Genomic DNA, 23,299 nt, shown 5'->3' with positions numbered 1-23,299 from the left:
TCCAAATGTGAGAGGGTGTGGCCTAAACTAATATGGCAGCTGCAGGAAGGGCAGAATTAATTGAACTGCAGAAGGGTATATAGGGCAGAAACATCAAGACGCCTTCAGGGTCCAGGAGGGGTGGTGATCTTTCAAGGTAGAGAAATGAAAAGTTATAGGGAAGCACAGATGACAGCAAGTTCCAGAGTCCTGTTCCAATATATGGGGAAGTCGAGGTGATCTCAGACTTGTCTGGATGAGAGCCCAGAGCTGAGGACAAGCTAAAAAAAGTGGCTTCATTTACCACCTACAGGGCCTCAGGACAGTCATTACTTTCCTGTACTACCTCCCTTTTGTGGTGCTGCAGTAAGCAGTAATATCAGAGCAAGAGGATTTGAGGAGCATTCAGTCAGGCTGACCAGCTGCCCCTGGGCTGTTGTGCCATCCTCTTTCAGCCCACAGACCTTGGGATGACAGTTTAGGTGATGCCTGCACCCTGGCCAAGATATGCTGCAAACCGATGACCTAGTATACTGGGAGCAGGGCTCCTTTCCCTGCCCCCTCCCCATTTCATACTCACTGCATCTGCCAGAGCACTTGCCTGACCTAGGCCTTTCCTCCATGCACATATGAGGTAGAACAACTCATACATACATAGATATGGGAACAACACAAAAAACCATAGTGAATATGACATCTGGAAAACAGTGATGTCAGACAAGTACAAAGAAATTCAAACAAGCAGATAAAATAATCAAAGAAGGTTGCCGGGACTGTTTAGTTGGTTAAAAACTCTTGGTGTCGGCTCAGGTCATGATCTCAGGATTGTGAGATCAAGCCCTGTGTTGGGCTCCACAATCAGTGGCAAGTCTGCTTCAGGATTCTCTTTCTCCCTCTGCCCCTTTCCCTGCTTGCTTGCTCTCTCTTTAAAATAAATGAATAAATCTTTTTTAAAAATCACGGAGATGAAGAGAAACAAAGATCATAGGAAGAAGAAGATATGTTTAAAAAAATAGGAAAATATTTATCATGGAAAATGTTTATAAAGATAGGACTAGTTAGAATAAATAGGAGAATGAGATATTTAAAGGCTTAACTAGTGAGTCAGATGATAAGATTGAAGATGATATCTGAAAGGCAAAGGATACAAGAATCAAGTAGAAAGCATAGAAGTGGAAAAGGTCTGGGCAGCGTGAGTGGCTCAGCGGTTTAGTGCTGCCTTCAGCCCAGGCTGAAGATCCTGGAGACCCGTGATTGAGTCCCATGTCGGGCTCCCTGCATGGAGCCTGCTTTTCCCTCTGCCTGTGTCTCTGCCTCTCTTTCTCTGTCTCTCATGAATAAATAAATAAAATCTTTTTTTTTTTTTAAAGAGTAAAGGTCATGATCTAACTGTGGGAAGGAATATTCTTCTGCTTTATGCCTCTGAATCAGTGGCTAACACGTAATGCTACTAAACATTATTGTGGAATACATAAAGAAAATGAGAGTTACCAAGATCTAGATGCAAGTAGTCCCCAAAAGAGGGGAAAATTTTGTGATGACCCAGCAGAAGACACATGGGTAGCAGTTTCAGTGGTTTAAGTTGGGCATGGACATGAGATCCTGAAGTTGTTGGACTCTGAGGCATGTGAGAGGAGGTGGTAGAAGAAATTCAGGGATGCAGCAGAAAGACACACACTATGGGTGAATCAGGGGACAAGAACAAGGATGCACAGGTGACCATTGTTGTGGGCACCATGACGATGTGACCAGAGGATGTATGTACAGAGGGTGGCAGGAGTGGCAGAGAGAGGGCAGAATTTCCACACTGGGAAATGGTGCGGCTCATATAAAGTGAAGCAGATGGGGCAGAGTCTGAGACAGAACAGGCGGGAAAGGGAGATTGATACTTTGGTGGATATGACCAGTGAGAACTGAAAAGCTCTCTCCCATCTCCTCAATCTTTTTGCATTTAGTAGAGCTCAGACAGAAGAATCAGTTTTTCTCTCCCATTTCCTAGTCGCGCCCTCAATCTTCCTGCCGTCAGTTCAGAGGAAGAGGAACATATTTTGTATTCCTTTCTGATAGGTTGGCCCATCAGAACTGGGCACACAGGGCCACATCCCAAACTTCATGTGGTTTTCTTTAGATGTAAACATCCCGTCGCAATAGGGTGGCTTCTGTACTCTCTAAGACAGTTATTGATAAAGATGTAGGAGGGCTTCTGATCTCTCTGACAGTTATTGATAAAGATGATGCACACATTCATACTAATTATAATGCTTTTGATACTCATGGTTTTTTTCCTTGTATCCGTAATTCATTCCCTTATTTTGATGGAGTTTTCCATTTATAAATATAACATAATTTTTTACCATTCATCTGTGGATGGATGTTTGTTTTTGTTATCTAGTGTCTGGCTTTGAGAATAAAGTTTCTGGGAAAATGTAAATACAAGTTTTCATTTCTCTTGTGGCTATATTTAGGTAGAAGTTCACATCAAATGATAAGTGGATGATTAATTTTGTTAACTGCCAGTGTTTTCCAAATGTATTGTTATTATTTTGCAATCCCGCCAGCAGTGTCTGAAAGTCCTGGTTTTTTTATACCTTCAACCTTTTTTTTTTTTTAATTTTTATTTATTCATGATAGGCACACAGTGATAGAGAGAGAGGCAGAGACACAGGCAGAGGGAGAAGCAGGCTCCATGCACCGGGAGCTTGACGTGGGATTCGATCCCGGATCTCCAGGATCGCGCCCTGGGCCAAAGGCAGGCGCCAAACCGCTGCGCCACCCAGGGATCCCTATACCTTCAACTTTTAATGTTCTGTCAGTCTTTTAATGTTTCCCATGAAATGAATATGCGTAGTGGTATCTCATTGTGGTTTTCATTTGTATTTCCTTAAATATTAATAATGCTGAATTTATTTTCATATGCTTATTTACCATTCATATATCTTCAGTGAAATATGTGTTCACATATTTTGCCTAATTTTTAATGTTTGTCTTATCAGATATTCTGGTTACCCATCTATTATCAGATAAAGGTTTTGCAAATATTTTTTTTGTAGTCTGTAGCTGGTTTTCCTTTTCTTGACAGGATCTTTTGAACTACAAGAATTTTAAAATTTTATTAAAGTCTAGTTTATATTTTTCTTCTATGGTTTGTGTTTGTTTTTTTCCCATGTAAAAAAATCTTGGCCTAAAGCAAGGACGAAAAAGCATTACTGCGATGTTACCTTTGAGATGGTATATATTTTTATTTCTTATATCAAGGTCTATGTTCCATTTTGGGTTATCTGTGAATATTCTGAGGGTAGAGTTGAGGGGTTTTTGTGGGTTTTTTTGTGACTGAGGATATCACACTTTTTTTTTTTCTTCAGAATAATGCCACACTCTCATTACCATAGCTTTATATTAAGTTTTGAAATCAGATTTTTAAGGTCCAGATTTGTTCTACTTTAAAGAAAACATTTTGACTCTTATAGGTCTTTTGCATTTCCGTATTGTTTATTCCATTATTTTTTGAAGTAAACCTAACTTCAAGATTTTGATGTCTTAACTAAAGATGAAGCTTAGAACTGGATTTCTTGGCTCTTTATCTTACTTTCTTCTAGTTCATGTGTGAAGAGGGGTAGAGGGCTAATAGCTAAGTGCTTGATGGTGGGTACAGCTGTGCCCATTACCAACTGGCTGACCTTGGTCATGTCTACTCTCCCTAGGCTTCAAGATTCATGTCTGTAAAATAAGAATAATGAACATAAAATTGTACAGCACAGAATGTGAAGCAGACATTAAATAACAGATGATATTATACAGCCCAGTGAAGACCCCATCCCAGTGCAAAGGTGAAGGAAAATTCTTGGCAAAGAGAAAAGCATGTGCCAAGACCCCAAAGTCAATGAGAGCTTGGCTTGTTTGTGGAATCAAGTGAATGCCAGTAGAGCTGGAAGAGGAGAGTGATGGTTGGAGGGATGAGGGGAAAGGGACTGATGAACATGGTTTTTCATAGGCTATAATGAAAATCTGGATTTTATTCTGACTGATCTGGGAAGGTATGGGAAGGATTTAACACAATAAACACATGATTTTTTTTAAATGCCTTATTTTAAAATAATTATAGATTCACAAGAAGTTGTAATATCTTTCACTTAGTTTACCCTATGGTAACATCGGACATAATCTTAATATCAAAATCAGGAACTTAATCTTTGGATCTTTCCCAAAGTTACCATTTTACATGTACTTGTGTGTGTGTGTGTGTAGTCCTGTGCAATTTTATATGTGTGGATTCATTAACTACCTCCACAATAAAGATACAGAACTTTTTTGGCAGGGGGTCAAAAGGTTATATTTAGCACCCAAATGGAGATGGTGCAAGTCAAATTAAGAGAAATCCGAGGTGGAGCAATATATGCCTGCAGAAATGGGTAAAAATAGTCCTTGGGAGCTAAAATTTTGAGCTTAGCATTTGACATGGGCAACCAAGAATTTCTATATTGTCAGTAAGCATTTTTGGTCATGACATTATAGTGACCATCCTGACTAGTTTGAGTTGGTTTTAAAAGGAAAGGCCACTAGAACAATCAAGGTTTAGATATGGAAATGTATCCATCCAAAGAGATCAATAGGGTGTGGGTAGTGCTATGGCCAACGTTTCTTTAAGATCATCTGAATAGGCTTCAGCATGTTTGGTCAGCTGAAAGAGAAACTTATGGCATGTCCAACTGTACAACATTTTGCCATTGAGATGGGAACAAAATCATGGTGCTAACTAGTGGTTGGTAGAGCAGTGGTGTTTAAGAGGCCATAGGTGTCAGTGTGCCAAAATATAACCAGATGGCTGCTGCATTGCCAGATGGGGTCTGCTTATGGCCTGCAGGGTTCCAGGCCCATGCTATTACCTACTCAAAGTAGGTATAGTCAAGCTATGAGAAGCCAGAAGGCTGGGCAATAGTATTTGTTTTGTATGAGTGCTTTAACCTGAGGCACTAAGGGCCCACTAACCACATGGGCTTAGTGTGGACTGGGTGATGTTCCCATTTCAGGTCTATGTGGTTGGAGGGAACCTGCATTCCTTAGTGGAATATCTTATTAGATATGTCCAGTTTTAGTTCTCTTTGACCTCTCTGCTATTCACACTGCTGTGTGTGAGTCTTGGACACATAATCTCTATTTATTGAGTAAGATTATTATAGGCATTAGAAATTAAGTATTTTTTATAGCCAGGAATATTTGGCTAAGCTTGTGGTGTAGGCTAAGCAAATCAGCATTTAGCAGGGTGCCAAATAACTCTGGCAGAGAGCCAAAGGAGCATTTGATAGTGAGATGATCATACCCAGAAGGGTGCCCTCCTTCATCACTGTGGCATCTGGCTAGAGACTGAGGACAGGTAAGACCACCTCTTCCATCAGGTGGGATACACCAGTGGGTCTAGGTTTGGCTCCATCCCTTATCAAAACCTTGATGTTCATGCTGAGCTTGTGGGGTGTAGCCTTCATAACCCAGAAAATAATTGGTAACTGAGGGCAGAGTGCCACAGGTTCAGGTCCTCTGAAAGCCTCCATCTCCAAAAGGGCTCAGTAAGCAGCCAACAGTGGTTGCTCAAAGGGCATGTAATGTGGAGTAAAAAAAAGGCAGCTTTCTCTATCAGAAAAGCCTACAGGTAACTTACTGCCAGCATGAGTAGGACAGATTCTAACAAACATAGGAGGTGAGCACCAGAACTTCCACCACATGGTTGCCAGGAGGCAAGTAAAAGGTGAGCTGCTGTATGGCCATCTGACTTGAATCCAGGGCCTTTTGTTGTAAAGGTCCCCAAAGCGGGCTGATTTGTGGGTGAGTGCACAAATAAACTAGTAGTATTTGTAAATGGAGAATACTTTGCCTTCAGAAGCCAGACTCAGTAGGTTGGCCTGCTTGAGACTGATTGGAGCATTCAACTCCTGACTAGATGTTGCCTTTTAGCAACATCAGGAATAGAGTGGCCCTTAGGCATACTAGATGAACTTAAGACTCACTGAAGTGGCATAACCCTGAACTTTATGGGGATGGGGGCAACAGACCATCTACTCTCTGTAAGTGCAACAGTGATTGTTTGTCTTGTATGCCTAGTAAGTTCCCTCACAGGAGGATGTCATCAATGTACTGCTATATATGGGTACCTCAGGACAGCTAAAACTAATTAGGGTTTTGCCAGTAGAGGCTGTATGTGATGGCTGAACTTCAAAGGTATCCCATGGAAAACTGAGTAAACTGATAAACTGTTGGATTCATCATTGAGAGTGAATGTGATTGAAAGGTTGTTGAACTAGGCACTGAATGGAACATATAGAACAAAATATTTGCCAGCAGATGACTGAATGGCTTCATTTGTTTCAATTATGTGAGTATAGGAACTTTAATGGATGGGACCAAGGTAGCAGTAACTTACCATGAGATGACATTTCTCTGAGGATTCTTAAATATCTATTGTGGTTTCTCAGATGTAAACAAAATGGCTACTTCCTATAAGTTAATGAACCTTACCTAATTTGTATGTTATATTCTTGGTATGTCTTCAAAATGATTCCTGGCCCTTTTTGTTTCTTTTCTCTTATTAGATTCAATTGTGAAAAAAAAGAAAAAGAAAAAAAAAAGAAAAAAAAAAGATTCAATTGTGGTTTTGCCTACTGCTTCATTTCATTTTTGAATTTACTTTAAAGTTCTCATTTAAATACATGATAAATTAAAAAATAAATACATGATAAATTTACACAAACACATTTAGCCCCTGCCAGATGCCCAGGGACAGCTGTGATTACAGCTAGTGAGATGTGTTCTCTGAGACCTAGCCCTGGATCTGAGGCAGGGAGACAATAGACAGCTATTATCTTCTCCAAACATGAGTGCTGCTTATATTGTTATTAAAAAAACATACCGGGATCCCTGAGTGTCGTAGCGGTTTAGCGCCTGCCTTTGGCCCAGGGCGTGATCCTGGAGACCCGGGATCGAATCCCACGTCGGGCTCCCGGTCATGGAGCCTGCTTCTCCCTCTGCCTATGTCTCTGCCTCTCTCTCTCTCTGTGTGACTATCATAAATAAATAAAAATTAAAAAAAAAAAAACATACCAAACATGGGCAACTGAAATATGAGAGATTTCAATAAACAATTTATCTGCACTGGAAAAATTTAGAAATTAGAAGCGAAGCCTTGCTCCTCAGTTAAATATGGGTGATAATATCAAGAATGTTGAGAGGATAATAGCACTTTAAACTCTAAATGTTCCTTTGGAATGTTTTCAAATCGAGATTTCCCAATCCTTTTATGGAACCCCAAGCTGAGAATTATGCTGGATTATTCAGTTTTCCTGTAAACAAAAATGAAGATCTAAATTTCCAGAGGGTTCATAATGAAAACAGGCTTTGATCCCAAAATAAAATGTTGGCAAATTGCATCTCAATTGGTAATTGCTGATCCTTTGTGAAAAAAAAAAAAAAACACCAAAGTTTTACTTTTTCCCAAGAATTTCCTGTATTTCAAATAGCTTGCCTGCTTTGTTTTTGTTTCTTGAACTGAAGTATTTAACCTAATTATTGTCAGTATCATAGATCTTTACGTTTTCAATGAAATTTTGGTTTCAAGGGTCTTAAGGATGTCTCAAAACACTAAAATGTGTATCTTAACTATGTGCAGTTTATAGTTGCCAACTACAGCTCTATTAAACAAATCTTTAAAACTTGTCACTTCTTCATGATTTTAGTATGCTTTATGATCATCTATGTTCTACAGGTTACTAGCAGTTACTGGATCAGAAGTGTGGAAAATAGAATGGTGTGCCTCTGGGAATTTTTCCCAACTGTGCTCAGTGACATCACACTGACAGTTTGAAATTGGCCATAGTGGGAGTACTTACACCAGAGAACTTGAAAGACGCTACAAAAAAAAAAAAAAAAAAAAAAAAAAAAAAGACACTACAAACCAGGATTTACATATATTACTGAAAGTCCAGACTTAAGAACACAATAGAAAACATGTAAATAATTCAGATTAAACTTAAAAGTGTGTGGTGTATATAATCATTACATTGTACATAATAAAAAACACCAGAGAAACAAAAATAAATGGTCTCTTTGTTAATAAAAAAGAAAACAGCCACAATTCATAAAAAAGAAAACAGGCAGTAGATATGAACAGACATTTTATCAAGAAGATACACAGATGACAAATGAACAGAAGAAAAAATTTTTCAACATCATAAATCCTTAGGGAAATGCAGTTAAAATTGCTTCTTGCTTGTTAAAAGGGTAAATTCAAAAGACTGAATGAAAAGACTGATACCATGTGCTGGCAAGAGTGTGAAAACTGGAACACTCATGCACTCCTGGTGGGTATGCAAAAGCAAAAAAATCATTTTAGATCAGTTTGGTAGTTTCTTAATAAGTTAAACATTCAAACATTCACCTATCCTATGACTCAGGCATTTTACTTTGAGTTATAACACAAGAAAAGAGAAAAATACATATATATATATTAAATTATACACAAATGTTCTAGCAGCTTTATTTGCAATGCCAAGACGAGGTACCTAAAGGCCTCTAACAGATGAGTGGATAAACAAATGGTATATCCATGTTAAAGATACTATGCAGCAATAGAGCAAAATAATTATGTAAGCATCACTGAAGAATCTCAAAATAATTACAAATCATGAAACCAGGAAAAAAAAATGAACATTTTATGACTCAGATCATATAAAATTCTAGAAAATACAAATTTATTATAAATGAAGGTAAGTCAAAGGTTGCCTGTAGAGAGAAAAGACATTATAAAATTACATGAGGCAAATTAGGGGTGACAGACATGTTCACAATCATGATTATGATCAAGTTTTGTGGGTTTATATGTATGGCAAAACTTAACTGTACACCTCAAATAGGTGCACTATTTTGCATGACAACTACACCTGAATAAAGTTCTGTAAGATAGTTCCAAAAAACCCCCCCAAAAAACCACAAAACCCTGTATCTCTCTCTCTTTTCATAAAATCAGGTTTGGTAGCCCCATATTGACTCTCTTTCCTAATAACCTTGGAGGAGGAGCAGCCTTGCCTTGGTAGCAAATATGAGCAATTAAATCTATTTCAAAGTCAACGGGAATGCTGGCTAGGTCACAGAGCCACATTGAGGAACTAAGGGATCTCCTTTCTCTGCTTGTTTTCCTATCTGTGTAGAAATGGCCTTTAGGTGAACATACCAGAAAGGCTATGGGAATCCACAAAACCGATAGTTTATTTTCTTTGACAAAGATTTCAGCCACAAAAGATGCACATACATGGAGATCCTGAGAATTTCTGTGCACACTGATCCTGCAGTCACAGTCATTGGATCATTTGTTGATGCAATGTTAGAAGAGGCACGTGCCATCTACTTTGCTGGAGTCTTCTCCGCTGCAGTGTTACTGTACCAATTATGGTTTCTCCGGGGCCTTGAATTCTCACCATGACACTAGCCTAGTGAATTCTGGGAATTAGGGGACATGGCTCATTCATAGGATCTAGAGATTCCCCTGAACACTACTGACCATTATGTGACATCCACTGTGAAAAAGAAAATTCATGTAGTTTTCAGAAGCACTGAAGGTTGTCACAACTTCCTGACTTTTCACGGTGTTCTGAGCCCACACACACAAAAAAATCCTGATAGCCAGTCCACAAATTAGGATAAGGCCCTGCTGTCTTTCCTAGGAGACCTCAGGCAACAATGTAAATTAAGCCAAAGCTGGAAAGAGCTATTTTCTTTCATCAGATGGTCATCTCTGAGGCACAAAAACACTGGGAACCCCAATAAAGCTGTTTGCTCTTTAATGCTGAAAAGCCCAGCTGTTTCCAATTCACCTCACACAGTGAATAGAACTCCAAGATCAAAGGTGGCTTAAATAATCTCTTTATTATTGCAAAGTCCAATGCAATATTAGGCAGGGAGTTCCCAGGTTGGTGACTTGGAAGATAGGAAAATCCAAGAGGAGTATCACACATAACTAGCACATCCTAGAAAATGTGGTCCTTCTTGGCAAGTTACCAGCAGAACTCAGATTGGGTCCACTGAGCCATGCCCTAACTTCTACAAGAGAAGAGAATGAAGACCCTATAAGGGCTAAGACTAACATGATTTCCTCCAGCAAAAGGGGAGGCAAAGAGGTCAGCTTCCCTGAGCACATTGCAGGGGTATATAACGTATCTGATGCACACTGTGAACCTGCTGAGTGGCAGATGTGACAAAACACTTCCACAAAAGCCAAGACTGACATAAATCTGGCAAGAGCCCTGGACAGGTTAGGAAGCTTAACACAACTCCTTACAGATTCACACATTCTTCAACTAAAGGGAGATCTCCTCACTGTGGATTTTCAGTAGTATGGGCTTAAATTTAGGTAGATGGCTTCCTCACAACTTCTCTCCTCCAGTGTAATTATCTTAAAGGAAACTGCACATCTCTGTACATCTAAGGCCTTTCTCTAGTATGAAGTCTCTGGTGTTGAATGAGGTCAGATTTGGAGCTAAAGGATTTCCCACATTGTCTGCACTCAATAGGCCTCTTTCCAGTGTGAACTCTCCGGTGTTGAATAAGGCTGGAGCTTTGGCTAAAGGATTTTCCACATTCCCCACACTCATAAGGCCTTTCTCCAGTGTGAACTCTCAGGTGTTTAACAAGGTTAGATTTACAGCTAAAGGACTTTCCACATTCACTGCACTCAATAGGCCTTTCTCCAGTGTGAACTCTCCAGTGGTTCTTGAGGTTGGAGCTATGGCTAAAGGATTTTCCACATTCCCCACACTCATAAGGCCTTTCTCCTGTGTGGACTTTCCGATGCGAACTGAAACTAGAGCTCTGCTTAAAGGATTTCCCACATTTACTGCACTCATAAGGTCTTTCTCCAGTGTGAAGTCTCCTGTGGTGAATGAGGCTGGAGCTTCGGCTAAAGGATTTCCCACATTCACTGCACTGATGAGGCCTTTCTCCAGTGTGAACTCTCCTGTGGTAAATGAGACTGAAGTTTTGGCTAAAAGACTTCCCACATTCACTGCACTCATAAGGCCTTTCTCCAGTGTGAACTCTCTGATGTTGAATGAGGTTGGACCTTTGGCTGAAAGATTTTCCACATTCCCTGCATTCATAAGGCTTCTCTCCAGTGTGAACTTTCCTATGGCTATTGAGGCTGTAGCTTTGGCTAAAAGATTTCCCACATTCATTGCACTCGTACGGCCTTTCTCCTGTGTGAACTCTCCGATGAATAATGAAACTGGAATAATAGGTAAAGAATTTCCCACATTCACTACATTCATAAGGCCTTTCTCGAGTGTGGACTTTCTGGTGCTGAATGAGGTTACATCTTCGGGTACAGGCTTTCCCACATTTGCCACATTCATAAAGTCCTTCTCTAGTGATGACTCTCTGGTCCTGAGCAAGTATGTCTGTGCAGCTGAAGGCTTTCTTGCATTCTCCACAGTTGTGATGACTTTTTCCACTGTGAAAGACAGCCTCACACTCATTGTTTGGCTTCTCCCCAGTAGGAGTGACCTGTTGGAGAAATCCCATGCTGGCTAAGAAGTCCTTCCCTGTCTCCTCACTGGGAAAGGGCTTCCCTGACACATGGACTGTACAGTTCTTTATAAATGAACCTCTGTCCACATGACTTCTAACGGGTATCTCTCTAGTGTGCTGACCCTGGTATTGTTGAAGGTTGGCAGCTACAAAGAATTGTTTCCAACATGCATATGGTTTTTCCCCAAGATATGTGCCCTGGTGTTCAGCCAAATGCAAAATGTTTCCCAAGATCGAGCCACGCAGTTCAAAGGGCTGAGCCTTCTGTGGAAATGAACCTGACCTAAGAGTCCCAATCTGTGACACTCCTACAGAAATGCTCTCTTTGGAAGGTACCTCCTCATCTTCCACTCCATGCCAACAACCTGAAAGCAAAGAAGTGATGATGAAATACATGTCAACTTTATTGGGAAGGGGCAAAATCCATTACAAATGTACATCAGACAAATTAAAGAACCAGTATAAGGAACTGTTTCCAGGAAAAGGAAGTTGGGGTTAGGTTTTGGAAGCAGCTGATTTGTACTACTGGGTCCTCAAGGTCACAGAATTGGGAAGGCCTCACTAGGCACAGGATACAAGGAAAGGGTTGGGCTGGGGTGAACACATCATCTACTGTTAATGCCTTTTTGCACGATTACATCTGCTGGTGACATGTGGTGCTATGTAGATGTCTATGTCTACACGTAGGAAAATCTGACTGGAACAAAGCAACCGGTTTTAAGAATTAAAAAAAAGATGGGGTGCCTGGGTGGCTCAGTTGGTTAAGCATCTGACTCTTGATTTTGGCTCAGGTTGTGATCTCAATCTGAGACCAAGCTCCACATCAGGCTCCACACTGGGCATGGAAACTGCTTAAGATTCTCTATTTCCCCTCCATCCCTCTCTTAAAAAAAAAAAAAATTATTGAAAGATATGTGTACACTTAGAACACAACAGTGTTGAAAATCACTATTGAGATAAGAGTGTGAGGAATGAGAAAAAAGGTTCAGAGAGGTGGGGATTAGCCTGGGGCTGGAAAAAGCATAAAAATGATAAGTCAGCAAAGTGTCAAGAAGAGAGAAAGGAAGGTAGAAGTCAGCTGTGGCCACCAGCAATGGCACCGAGACACAAGTCAAATATGACAGGTTCTGGTATGATTTGAACAAAGCTCTGACATCACATTCTCTTCCAGCTGACATTCACCTGGGTCAGGCCCTCTCTGGGCCCATCTTGTGGAGACTGGAATTATATCCATGCTGTGAAGCACAGGGGACTCTTCCCCTAACCCCAGCTGAGCAACAGCATGGGATCTGGAAGATCCAAATTCTAAGGGTTAGACAGGACAGGTCAGTGGTTAATATTGGCCTGGAACAACTCAGCACACAACAAATCAGAAAAGATACTATAAAAAGTACCTCAAGGCCCAGCTAGAATGAAGATGGTGGGACAGTAAGCACCAGGAGCCTGTCTCCTCACCTGGACCACAAATGCACTGACAGAATCAGTCTGATGTAACTATTTTGCAACTCTAGAGTCTAGTGAAGGCTTGCAACATGCTAAATTGCTTTCATTTTTGTCAATTTCAGCTCTCAGCATTGTATAAGTTATCCATCTCCCAACTTGTATAACTCAGAGCAGGTAGTCATGCACATTTTCCTAGAGTAGCTTGCTGGAGCCAGGGTGGGAAATAAGGACCCTGTCCTTCAAGTAACACAGATCTGTGCTCTGATTACTGCTTCTGCTGGTGGAGATGTGACCGGTGGGCAGCCATTGTTGCAAAACATCTCCTTCGCTGACACAGGCAATTTTACAGGGGATTTAAAGGGCAGACATCTATCCCCTCTCACCACCCTCCCTTCATGTTTCTCTTATTCCCCTGTGGGAAGCAGAAATTCAAGGACTAGGATATTCAAAATCACATATATGGGGGAATATAAAAAAATCATCATACATGATTTTCCCCTTCAGGGAAAGGCACAGTCTCAGAAAAAAACAGAGAAGACTTTAAGTTTACACCTCAGACTCATGTCCAGTAGAGAATCCTACAACCATTAAACAAACAAATAACCATCTCCAAAAGTCGAAGTTTCAGCAACAACAACAACAAAACACAGGACATACAAAGAACAGGAAAGTTTAACCCATTCTAAAGAAAAAACAAACAAGTCCTCAAAAAGGACTTTAAAACATCTGTCTAAAAGATGCTCAGAGCTAAAGTGGACAAAGTCAAGAAAATGTTGCATGACCAAAATAGAAATATCAATGGAAAAAGGAAAAAAAATAATCAAAAAGAAATTTTGGAGCTGAAAAGTATAATAACTGAATGAAAGAGGTCACTAGAGGGTACAAAAGCAGCTCTGAGTAGGCAGAAGAAACCAGTAAACTTGAAGATATCAAATCTGAGGAAAGAAAGAAAAAGCATTGACCAGAGTGAGCAAAACATAAGAGTGAGCAAAATATAAGAACGTGTGGGATACCATCATAAACCAATATATGCAATGTGTTTGTCTAGAAGAGAGAAACAAAAAGACAGAGAGCTTATTTGAAGAAATAATACCTGAAAACTTACCAACTTGACAGAAGATACAAACATTAACATCTAAGAAGCTCAGTGAACTCGAACCAGGATAAAAACTGAGACTCACAGTTGGCACGTTATACTCTACATTTCAAAAGCAAAAGGCAAAGAGAGAATCTTGAAAGCAGCAAGACAGAAATGACTCATCATATACAAAGGATCTCCAAAGATTATCAGACTTCTCATCAGAATCCACAGAGGCCAGAGGCAGTGGGGTATATATCCAAGTACTGAAGGAAGAAAAGAATCTTAAAAAAAAAAGAAAAAAGAAAAAAAAAAAGAAACCTTATATAACAGGCAAAACTGTCCTTCAAAAATGAGAGAGAAACTTAAAACCCTGCAGATAAATAAAAGCCAAGTGAGTTCTTTGCTACTAAATGTGTCCCACAAGAAATGCTAATGGGGGTCCTTTGGGACACTAGATAGTAACTCAAAGCCATTTGGCCAGGGATGCCTGGGTGGCTCGGCGGTTTAGCGCCTGCCTTCGGCCCAGGGCATGATCCTGGAGTCCTGGGATTGAGTCCCGCGTCGGGCTTCCTGCATGGAGCCTGCTTCTCCTCTGCCTGTGCCTCTGCCTCTCTCTGTATCTCTCATGAATGAATAAATAAAATCTTCAAAAAAAAAAAAAAAGCCATTTGACCAAATAGAGATCTCTGTTAAATATACAATTATAAAAGCTAGTAACTTGGCTTTTATAACTCCACTTTTTGTTTTCTATGTTTAAGAAATTAATGCATATGGGATCCCTGGGTGGCGCAGCAGTTTAGCGCCTGCCTTTGGCCCAGGGCGCGATCCTGGAGATCCGGGATCGAATCCCACGTCGGGCTCCCGGTGCATGGAGCCTGCTTCTCCCTCTGCCTGTGTCTCTGCCTCTCTCTCTCTCACTGTGTGCCTATAATAAATAAATAAAAATTAAAAAAAAAAAAAGAAATTAATGCATAAATAACAATTACAGGTCTAAATTTTTGGACACGCAACACACACAAGATGTAATTTCCTGACATCAATAACTAAAAGGGGTGGGGACAGCGCTGTACAGGAGCAGAGTTTAAAAAAATATGATTGAAGCTAAGCCGGTATAAATTCAAATTATGTGTTATAATTTTATATGTTAAATGAACCACATGGTTAACTAAAAACAAAAACAAAAAAAGCCCTCAAGAAACACAAAAAACCAAAAACCCCAAAATAAAGTGCTCTAGAAAGTATACAAGAAAACCCCAACAAATCAAAACATTTCACTACAAAAAAGTTAAATGAACACAAGACAGTAATGCAGAAAATGAGAGACAAAAAAAAAAAAAAAAAAAAACACTACAAGGCAAATAGAAAACGAAGAGCAAAATGATACAAGTACCTCATCAGTAGTTACTATAAATGTAAATAGACCAAACTCTCTAAACCAAAGACAAAATTGGTAGAATGGATAACAGAACATGATCCAGCTATGTGTGGTCCACAAGACACTCACTTTAGACCCAAAGACACAAGTAAATTGAAAGTGAATGCTTGGAAAAATACATTCCATGCAAATGGTAATCCAAAGAGTAGGGTGGCTATATTAGTATAAGACAATAAACTTTATGTTAAAAAAGGTTATGAGAAAAGGAAAATATTATATATTAATAAAAGTTTCAATATATAAGAAAAGATAACAGTTATAAACACTTATGCAACTATAACCAAATAAAGATCTCTGTTAAATTATAGACCATCAAAACCTATGAAGCAAAAATTGATGAAATTGAGGGGAGAAACAGACAGTTCTAAAATAATAGTTGGAGACATCAATGCCCCATTCTCAATAATATAGAACAATAATTTGCTTATAGAATATAAGCAAATAGAAGACCTGAACAACACAATAAACCAACCAGACCTAGCAGAATATACATAATACTCCGTCCAACAGCAACAGAATATATATTTGTTTCAATTGCACAGGGGACATTTTCCAGGAGAAACCATATGCTCAGCCACAAACGAAATGTTATTGGATTTAAAAAGACAGAAGTCAGGCAAAGTATCTTTCCAACCAAAATAGATTAAGTTAGAAATCAAAAACAGAAGGAAAACTGGAAAAGTCACAAATCTATGAAAATTAATCAGATCATTTTTAAACAACCAATGAGTCAAAGAAGACTCACAAGAAAGATTAGAAAATACTTTAGTATTTTAGAGACAAATGAAAAGCCAGTATCAGCAAAAATTATGTGAAGAAGGAAAAACAACACTAAAGGGGGAAATTTATTGCCATAAACACATTAAAAAGAATTTTTTTTTAAGATTTAATTTATTTATTCGTGAGAGACAAAGAGAGGCAGAGACAGAGGCAGACATAGAGGGAGAAGCAGACTCCCTACAGGGAGCTTGATGTGGGATTCAATCCCAGGACCCTGGGATCACGCCCTGAGCCAAAGGCATTCAACCACTGAGCCACCCAGGTGTCCCAAGAAGAAAGATCTTGAATCAACAACTTAACTTTACAACTGAAAGAACTACAAAAAAGAGCCAAGTAACTCAAACCAGCAGGAAAAAAAAAAAAAAAAAGGAAATAATAAAGATTAGAATTGAGATAAACAGAGACAGGAAAAAACAATAAAGAAAAATCAACAAAACTGAAAGCTGGTTCTTTCAAAAAGCTATCAAAATTTGGACAAACTTTCGGGGTGCCTGGCTGGCTCAGTCAGTGGTACATGCATGACTCTTGATCTTGGGGTTGTGAGTTTAAGCACCATGTTGAGTTTAGAGCTTACTTAAAAGGATAAAATCTCTAAAAAAAAATTGATAAGGGGCACCTTGGTGACTCAGTCCACTAAATGTCTGCCTTCTGCTCAGGTCATGATCTCAGGGTCCTGGGATCGAGCCCCATATTTGGCTCCCTGCTCAGAAGTGAGTCTGCTTGTCCCTCTCCCTCTGCTCTTCCCCCAACCTCACTTGTGCTCTCTCTCTCAAATAAATAAAAGATGAAATCTAAAAGTGACAAACTTTTACCTAGATTGGCTTAAAAAAAAAAAAAAAGAAGACTCAAAATAGTAAAATGAAAAATTATACTGGGAACATGACTACAATTCTATAGAAATAAAAGAGATTATAAGAGAATACCAAAAGGAGACTAAATCACTAATCAAAAACCTCCTTACAAAGAAAAGCCCTGGACTTGACGGTTTCACTCCTGAGTTCTGCCAACCACTTAATGAAGAACTAACACCATTTTTTAATAAAAAACAGACAAAGCCACTACAAGCAAACTACAGCCCAATATACTTGATGATTCATCGACGTAAAAAATCAACAAAATACTACCAAACTGAATTCAGCAGCATAGTAAAGGATTATACATCATGACCCACTGGGATTTATTTCTAGAAGAAAGGATGCTTCAGCATACAAAAATTAATCAATGTAATGCATTACATTCAGAGAATGAGGAAAAAAATATATAATCATTTCAGCTAATGCAAAAAAAATATCTATCAAAATTTAACACCCTTTCATGATGAAAATAGTCAACAAATGAAGAACAGAAGGAAACTACCTAAACATAGTAAAAGCAAAAGATTACAACATGGCTAATATACTCAACTGTGATAGACTGAAAGCTTTTTCCCAAGGTTAGGAAGGATGCCAACATTCACTACTACTCTTCAAAATGGTATTGGAAGCTCTAGACAGAAGGAAAAAAAAAAAAAAGGAGGAAGAAAGGCACCCTAAACGAAAGAAGTAAAATTACCTATCCTTATGAATATATTATACACAAAAAACTAAGCCTAAAGAATTAAAAAACTTTTAAAATAAATGAATTTGGGACGCCTGAGTGGCTCAGTGGTTGAACATCTCTGCCTTCGGCTCAAGGTGTGATCCCGGGATCCGGGATGGAGTCCCACATAGGGTTCCCTGCATGGAGCCTGCTTCTCCCTTTGCCTGTGTCTCTGCCTCTCTCTCTCTCTCATGAATAAATAAATAAAATCTAAAAAAATAAAATAAAATAAAATAAAATAAAACAACAAAATAACAGGATACAAATATAACATAAAAAACCCAACTGTATTTCTATACACCAATAATGAACAATCTAAATAGGAAATGTAGAAAGCAATTCCACTTATAATAGTATTAAAGAATAAAATACTTAGAAATTAACAAAAAAAGTAAAAAATATGAACACAAAAAAACTATAAAACATTGCTAAAAGGAATTAAAGAAGACATTAGTAAGTGGAAAGACTTCTAGATTCGAGATCTGAAAGATTTAATACTGTTAAAATGTCAACACTACCCCAAACCATCTACAGATCCAATGCAATTCTTACCAAAATTCCAATTTTTTTTTTGTAGTAATAGAAAAATTCACATGGAATCTCAAGGACACCAAACAGCCAGTACAATATTGAAAAAGACTAAATAAAGTTGGAGGAGTCACATTTCTTGATTTAAAATTTTACTCCAAAGCTATCATAGTCAAAACACTGTGATACTGTCATAAAGACAAATATAGACCAATGCAATAGAATAAACCCTTCAGAAATAAACTGTTTTTTTTTTTTATTTTTATTTATTTATGATAGTCACACAGAGAGAGAGAGAGAAAGGCAGAGACATAGGCAGAGGGAGAAGCAGGCTCCATGCACCGGGAGCCCGACGTGGGATTCGATCCCGGGTCTCCAGGATTGCACCCTGGGCCAAAGGCAGGCGCTAAACCGCTGCGCCACCCAGGGATCCCCAGAAATAAACCTTTGCATATATGGTCAAATGATTTTCCACAAGGAGGCCAAGACCATTCAATAGGGAAGATTCATTAGGCTGACATTAAGACTACTGATCCTGAATCCTTCCCTGTGAGGGTTTGAAGCAGCAGGTGGTGTGGCAATAAAAAGAAATAGGCATTCACTCAGTCCAGCCCTAGAAACCATAGCACCTACCCAGGGATTGGGGAAAGCAGCAGTATCTATTGTTCAGATGGGAGACAGAACTGTCCCTGTGGAAAAGAAAAAGGAAGAAACTTGCCCAAGGCACAGGGGCGGGTGTGAGGGCCTTACCTAGGGAGGATGTGAGTACAAAGTTCTCCAGCATCACATCATGGTACAGGCATCTCTGATCCTCATCTAAGAGATCCCATTCCTCCCAGGAGAAATAGAGGGCCACATCCTCAAAAGTCACACTTCCCTGCCAAGATAGAGACAGATGAAACCAGGAATGGCCTCACTCCTGAAGACCCATATCCCTACACATCTACCCCATGTCCCTCTTCCTCCCAAGACCCCCAAATCAGAAGACATACCAGACTCTAGTGTCACTGATGTCTGCTCTTTCCTTATATTCTCATTAACTGCTGTGTTCACTCTGTTTCCCACTCTTTAACCAGATGGAGTGTTTTATGATCCAGGTAAGATCACCTCCCTCTGATCCAGACCTTCCTTTGCCTCCAGATAGATGCCTAACCTCACAGGCAGTTATTCCAAGCTCGACTCTGGCCCACTGCCAGTTTGTTCTCACCAGAAAGAAAGGAGGCCTGCAGTTACCTGAATGGACTTAGCCTCATCTCTGAACAGTTCCACATACCGACACCTGTTTTTGTAATAAGCTTTCACATCTCTTTCCTTTGATGGCCCCAAATGGGAACCCCTCCATAAAAAACTCAGGCCTAGACTTGACCCTAAGCTAGGATTCTTCAGAGGCCCCAAAATCAAGCGCTGGGAAGAATGTCAGATGAAGAATTTCATGATACCACAAATCTGGACAAAATGTGGGACAGGACCAGCGAGGGACTGGAACACCTCCACTTACCTGTGTAGGTTCCAAAAACACTTCTGCAACCATGGAAACCTGTGGGAAGAGGCAGGTCTTCAAGGGGTGTGGCCATGGCGACTTTCCAGGGGCTCAGGCCTTCCCTGTGTCCCTGCGGGGCACCAGAGCCAGGTAACCTCGGGCAGATTGGCCAACCTCTGTGCTGGCTCTCAACTAGCTGTGTCCTTGGAAAACGACTCACTGCCTACCCATCCCCACCCCCGCTCCATGTCCCCATCACCCCTACAATCGGTTCTACTGAGCGTACTCTGAAAGCTATCTCAAACCTTAACGGAGACCACTGGTCCCAGGACCCTCGGAACAGAGGTACCGCACCTCCGCCCGCCAGTTCCGGCGTGACCCCGCCTCACGTTCCCTGTTCCCCGACCGAAGAGTCTTCCCGCCTCAGGCCCCCACTCCGCAGCCCCTGCCCCTCCCCTGCAGCCCACTCCCGCACACCAGCACGCCCGCGCTAACACACGAGGCCCCAGCCCACCGGCGCCTCTCTGTCCCGGATACCGGGCCGGGGCCGCAGGCACGCGAGCAGGCGCCCCGCGGTCGGGCCTTGAGGGTTTGGGTGGGGGGATGGCGGCGAGGACCCGGGGAACTAGCGTTTACCTGCGCCGGGTCCCTGGGCGCGGGCGCCGCCATCGGACTCGGGGGACGGAATGAAATGATGACAGCTGAGCGACCCGGCCGTCCCGGGCACCGAAGTCTCCAGGCCGGCCTCGCAGGCAGCGAATGTTCCCGACCCTAAGCCTTCCCTGTCCGTCGCCTGAGTCCCAACCCGTATTCCGGATCGTCGGACGGAGCCCAAAGACCCTGGAACCGCTAAAATGACCGCCACGGAAACGACGGAAGCCCCGCCTCAAGACGTTGTCCTGACGGAAACGTCCCCTTTCTGGATTTTCATTGGAGTATTACCGCTGCCGCTCAACGCAAAGCCTTCTGGGTAATGTAGTTCCAATGGCAGGGCAGGTCTGAAAGAGGAGCGCCCAACACCAAAAACTCCCAGAGCAATGGTCGCACAGCAAAAGCGAGGCCTACGGGAAATGACCCTCCTATACTTCTAGGGTGGGGGAAGGACTTCGCTCCTTTTTTTTTGTTTTAAAGTTTTTTTTTTTTATTTACTCATGAGAAACAGAGGGACAGAGACACAGGTGGAGGGAGAAGCAGGCTCCATGCAGGGAGCCTGACATGGGACTGGATCCTGAGTCTCCAGGATCAGGCCCTGGGCTGAAGGCAGCGCTAAACCTCAGAGCCACCCGGGACTGCCCGACTTCGCTCCTTCTTAAAGGGGTGGGCCAACTTCTGGGAAGTCTTAAGCGCCCTCAACGTCTTTGGTGCTCCTGATTACTGAGGTGTTTCCGCATTTCAGACTCTATGAAGCCAACTCTAATGGATAGCCACTGATAGCTGGAAGCGAATAAACATTATCTTACTGCCCTTTAAACGAATGCAGGCTGAAGTATTAAAGTCACTTTTGTGAGCTTCAGTTGGTTGGCTCAGGGACAAAGAAAAGTACTTGACCGTTTTTGGTGTTTGTCAATAAAATTGCATTCTGAAGCTTTCGGTCACAAATATATCATTTGAGGGGCACCTGGGTGGCTCAGTCGGTTAAGCATCGGCCTTTGGCTGAGGTCATGTTCCCAGGGTCCTGGGATAGAGCCCACCCTCGCCTCCCTGCTCAGCAGAGAACAAGCTTCTCCCTCTGCCTCAGCCTCTCCCTGACCCCTGCTTGTGCTCTCCTGTGCAGCGCATGCTCTCTCTCAACTAATAGGTAAAACCTTTTTAAAAAATGATACTGAATATTTTTAATGCAGCCCAATTAAAATATTTAATACATAAATTATATAGAGGAAGGTGTCCTGACAATTTTCAGTATCCCTATTAATTTGATAACAGACAAAAATTCTGGCAAATTTTATGAAAAAGCATTTTAGGAGGAAAACAACCATAAACACATATTAAATGCTCATCTCATATATGTTTATGAAAACTCAGGTTAAGTGATATTTGATATTTCACCATTAAGGCACATAATTTTCTCTAATTTCTTATATGGTCAAATTTTTACTATGGATCTCCCCATAAATATTTTATCATCCTTTGTGTTTATAAAAAACAAAAGTGAATTAAATACAATTACTATTATTATAATATTATAATATTATTAATATTATTATTTAATTACTAGAGTTCTGTAAGTGAACTAAAAATTTCAAAATGTTTCATAAATCTAAGTATGAAATGTCAAAGATTATATATTATATTCTAATCATTTACAGTTTAACCCTCACTTTTAACTCATATTGAATTTTATTGTTAGGGCCTAAAATTTTTAAAGTGAGGAATCTTTTATTTTTATTTATTTGTTTATATTTTAAGTATAAGTGCTGCCAAAGTGAGCACTATTTTTTAAGGAATCTCTTAAATAGAAACTTTTCCTGCAATTGCATTCCACTGGTAAACATTATCTTAAGCAAATGATAAAATTTTAAAGTAACATTGGAATTAAGAATTTGGGAAAAAAACTAACTGAATTTTGATAAACATAAAACCCTCTGGTGGGATCAGAGGTTATGAGAGAATACATCCTCCAAGCAATGATTTGCATTCTGAGGACTTCAGTGAGTGTATTTTATAGAGCTAATGAGAAAATGATTAACTAGGACAGGAGGGCAAGTAAGAGGGAAGGCACCGTATATTTCTAAGTAAACCAAATGCTTCTCAGAGAGCCCACACTGCTGACAAGAGTGCTCACCTCATAGATATAGAGGAGATATGGGGAGCAGCAGATAGCTTCAGAGAGCAATGTGTACTTCAGTGTCACACACACACACACACACACACACACACACACACACACACACAGCTTCTACAGAACTTTCCAGGAAGATACTCTAATTTACACAATAGCACTTAAAATAAAAAGAGGGGTATCTGTGTGACTTAGTTTGTTGAGCCTCCCACTCTTGATTTTGGCTCAGGTCATGATCTTGGGGCTGTAGGATTGAGCCCTGTATCAGGTTCTGTGCTCAGGGCAGATTCTGCTGATCCCTCCCTTCTCTCTCTCTCTCTCTCTCTCTCTCTCTCTCTCTCTCTTTCTCTCAAATAAATAAATAAAATATTTAAAAATATAGGGAAGCACATTTAGGGTAAAAGTAAATTGAATTAATCAATGAAGCAAACTAAGTTAAGAGAGAAGGGAAAGAGCCAAATTATTTTAAATTGTGAAATGAATTTAGAGAATTAATAGATCAGTTGACTTTATGTGAAAATGAACAGTTTGTATTACCTAGACCTCAACTGAGCCTGAGAATCCTAAAACTACTGTGGTTACTGATCCCATCTGTCCACTAAGGACTGCAGTTATTCAGAGAGAATAAAGCTCAGCTCTTCTCTGCTCATAGGT

At 40.4% G+C, this 23,299-nt stretch overlaps 1 protein-coding gene across 1 annotated transcript in view; it reads right to left on the bottom strand.

Moving 5' to 3' along the window:
* Positions 1–20,699, bottom strand: part of LOC119871018 (zinc finger protein 211-like) — a 35,646-nt gene extending 14,947 nt beyond the window's left edge. The window contains exons 1-4 of the mRNA XM_038525520.1: positions 20,503–20,699; positions 19,885–19,923; positions 19,137–19,263; positions 10,448–11,906 (exon numbers count right to left, since the gene is read on the bottom strand). Of these exons, the coding sequence (XP_038381448.1) occupies positions 10,448–11,906; positions 19,137–19,263; positions 19,885–19,923; positions 20,503–20,535 (1,658 nt within the window). The 5' untranslated portion in view covers positions 20,536–20,699. The remainder of the gene's footprint in view (positions 1–10,447; positions 11,907–19,136; positions 19,264–19,884; positions 19,924–20,502) is intronic.
* Between the last annotated feature and the right edge of the window lie 2,600 nt (positions 20,700–23,299).

Source organism: Canis lupus, chromosome 1 (assembly GCF_011100685.1).
Source record: "Canis lupus familiaris isolate Mischka breed German Shepherd chromosome 1, alternate assembly UU_Cfam_GSD_1.0, whole genome shotgun sequence".
NCBI lineage: Eukaryota > Metazoa > Chordata > Mammalia > Carnivora > Canidae > Canis > Canis lupus.
Note: the sequence above shows the minus strand (reverse complement) of the source record. Positions and strands in the feature narration are given on the sequence as shown.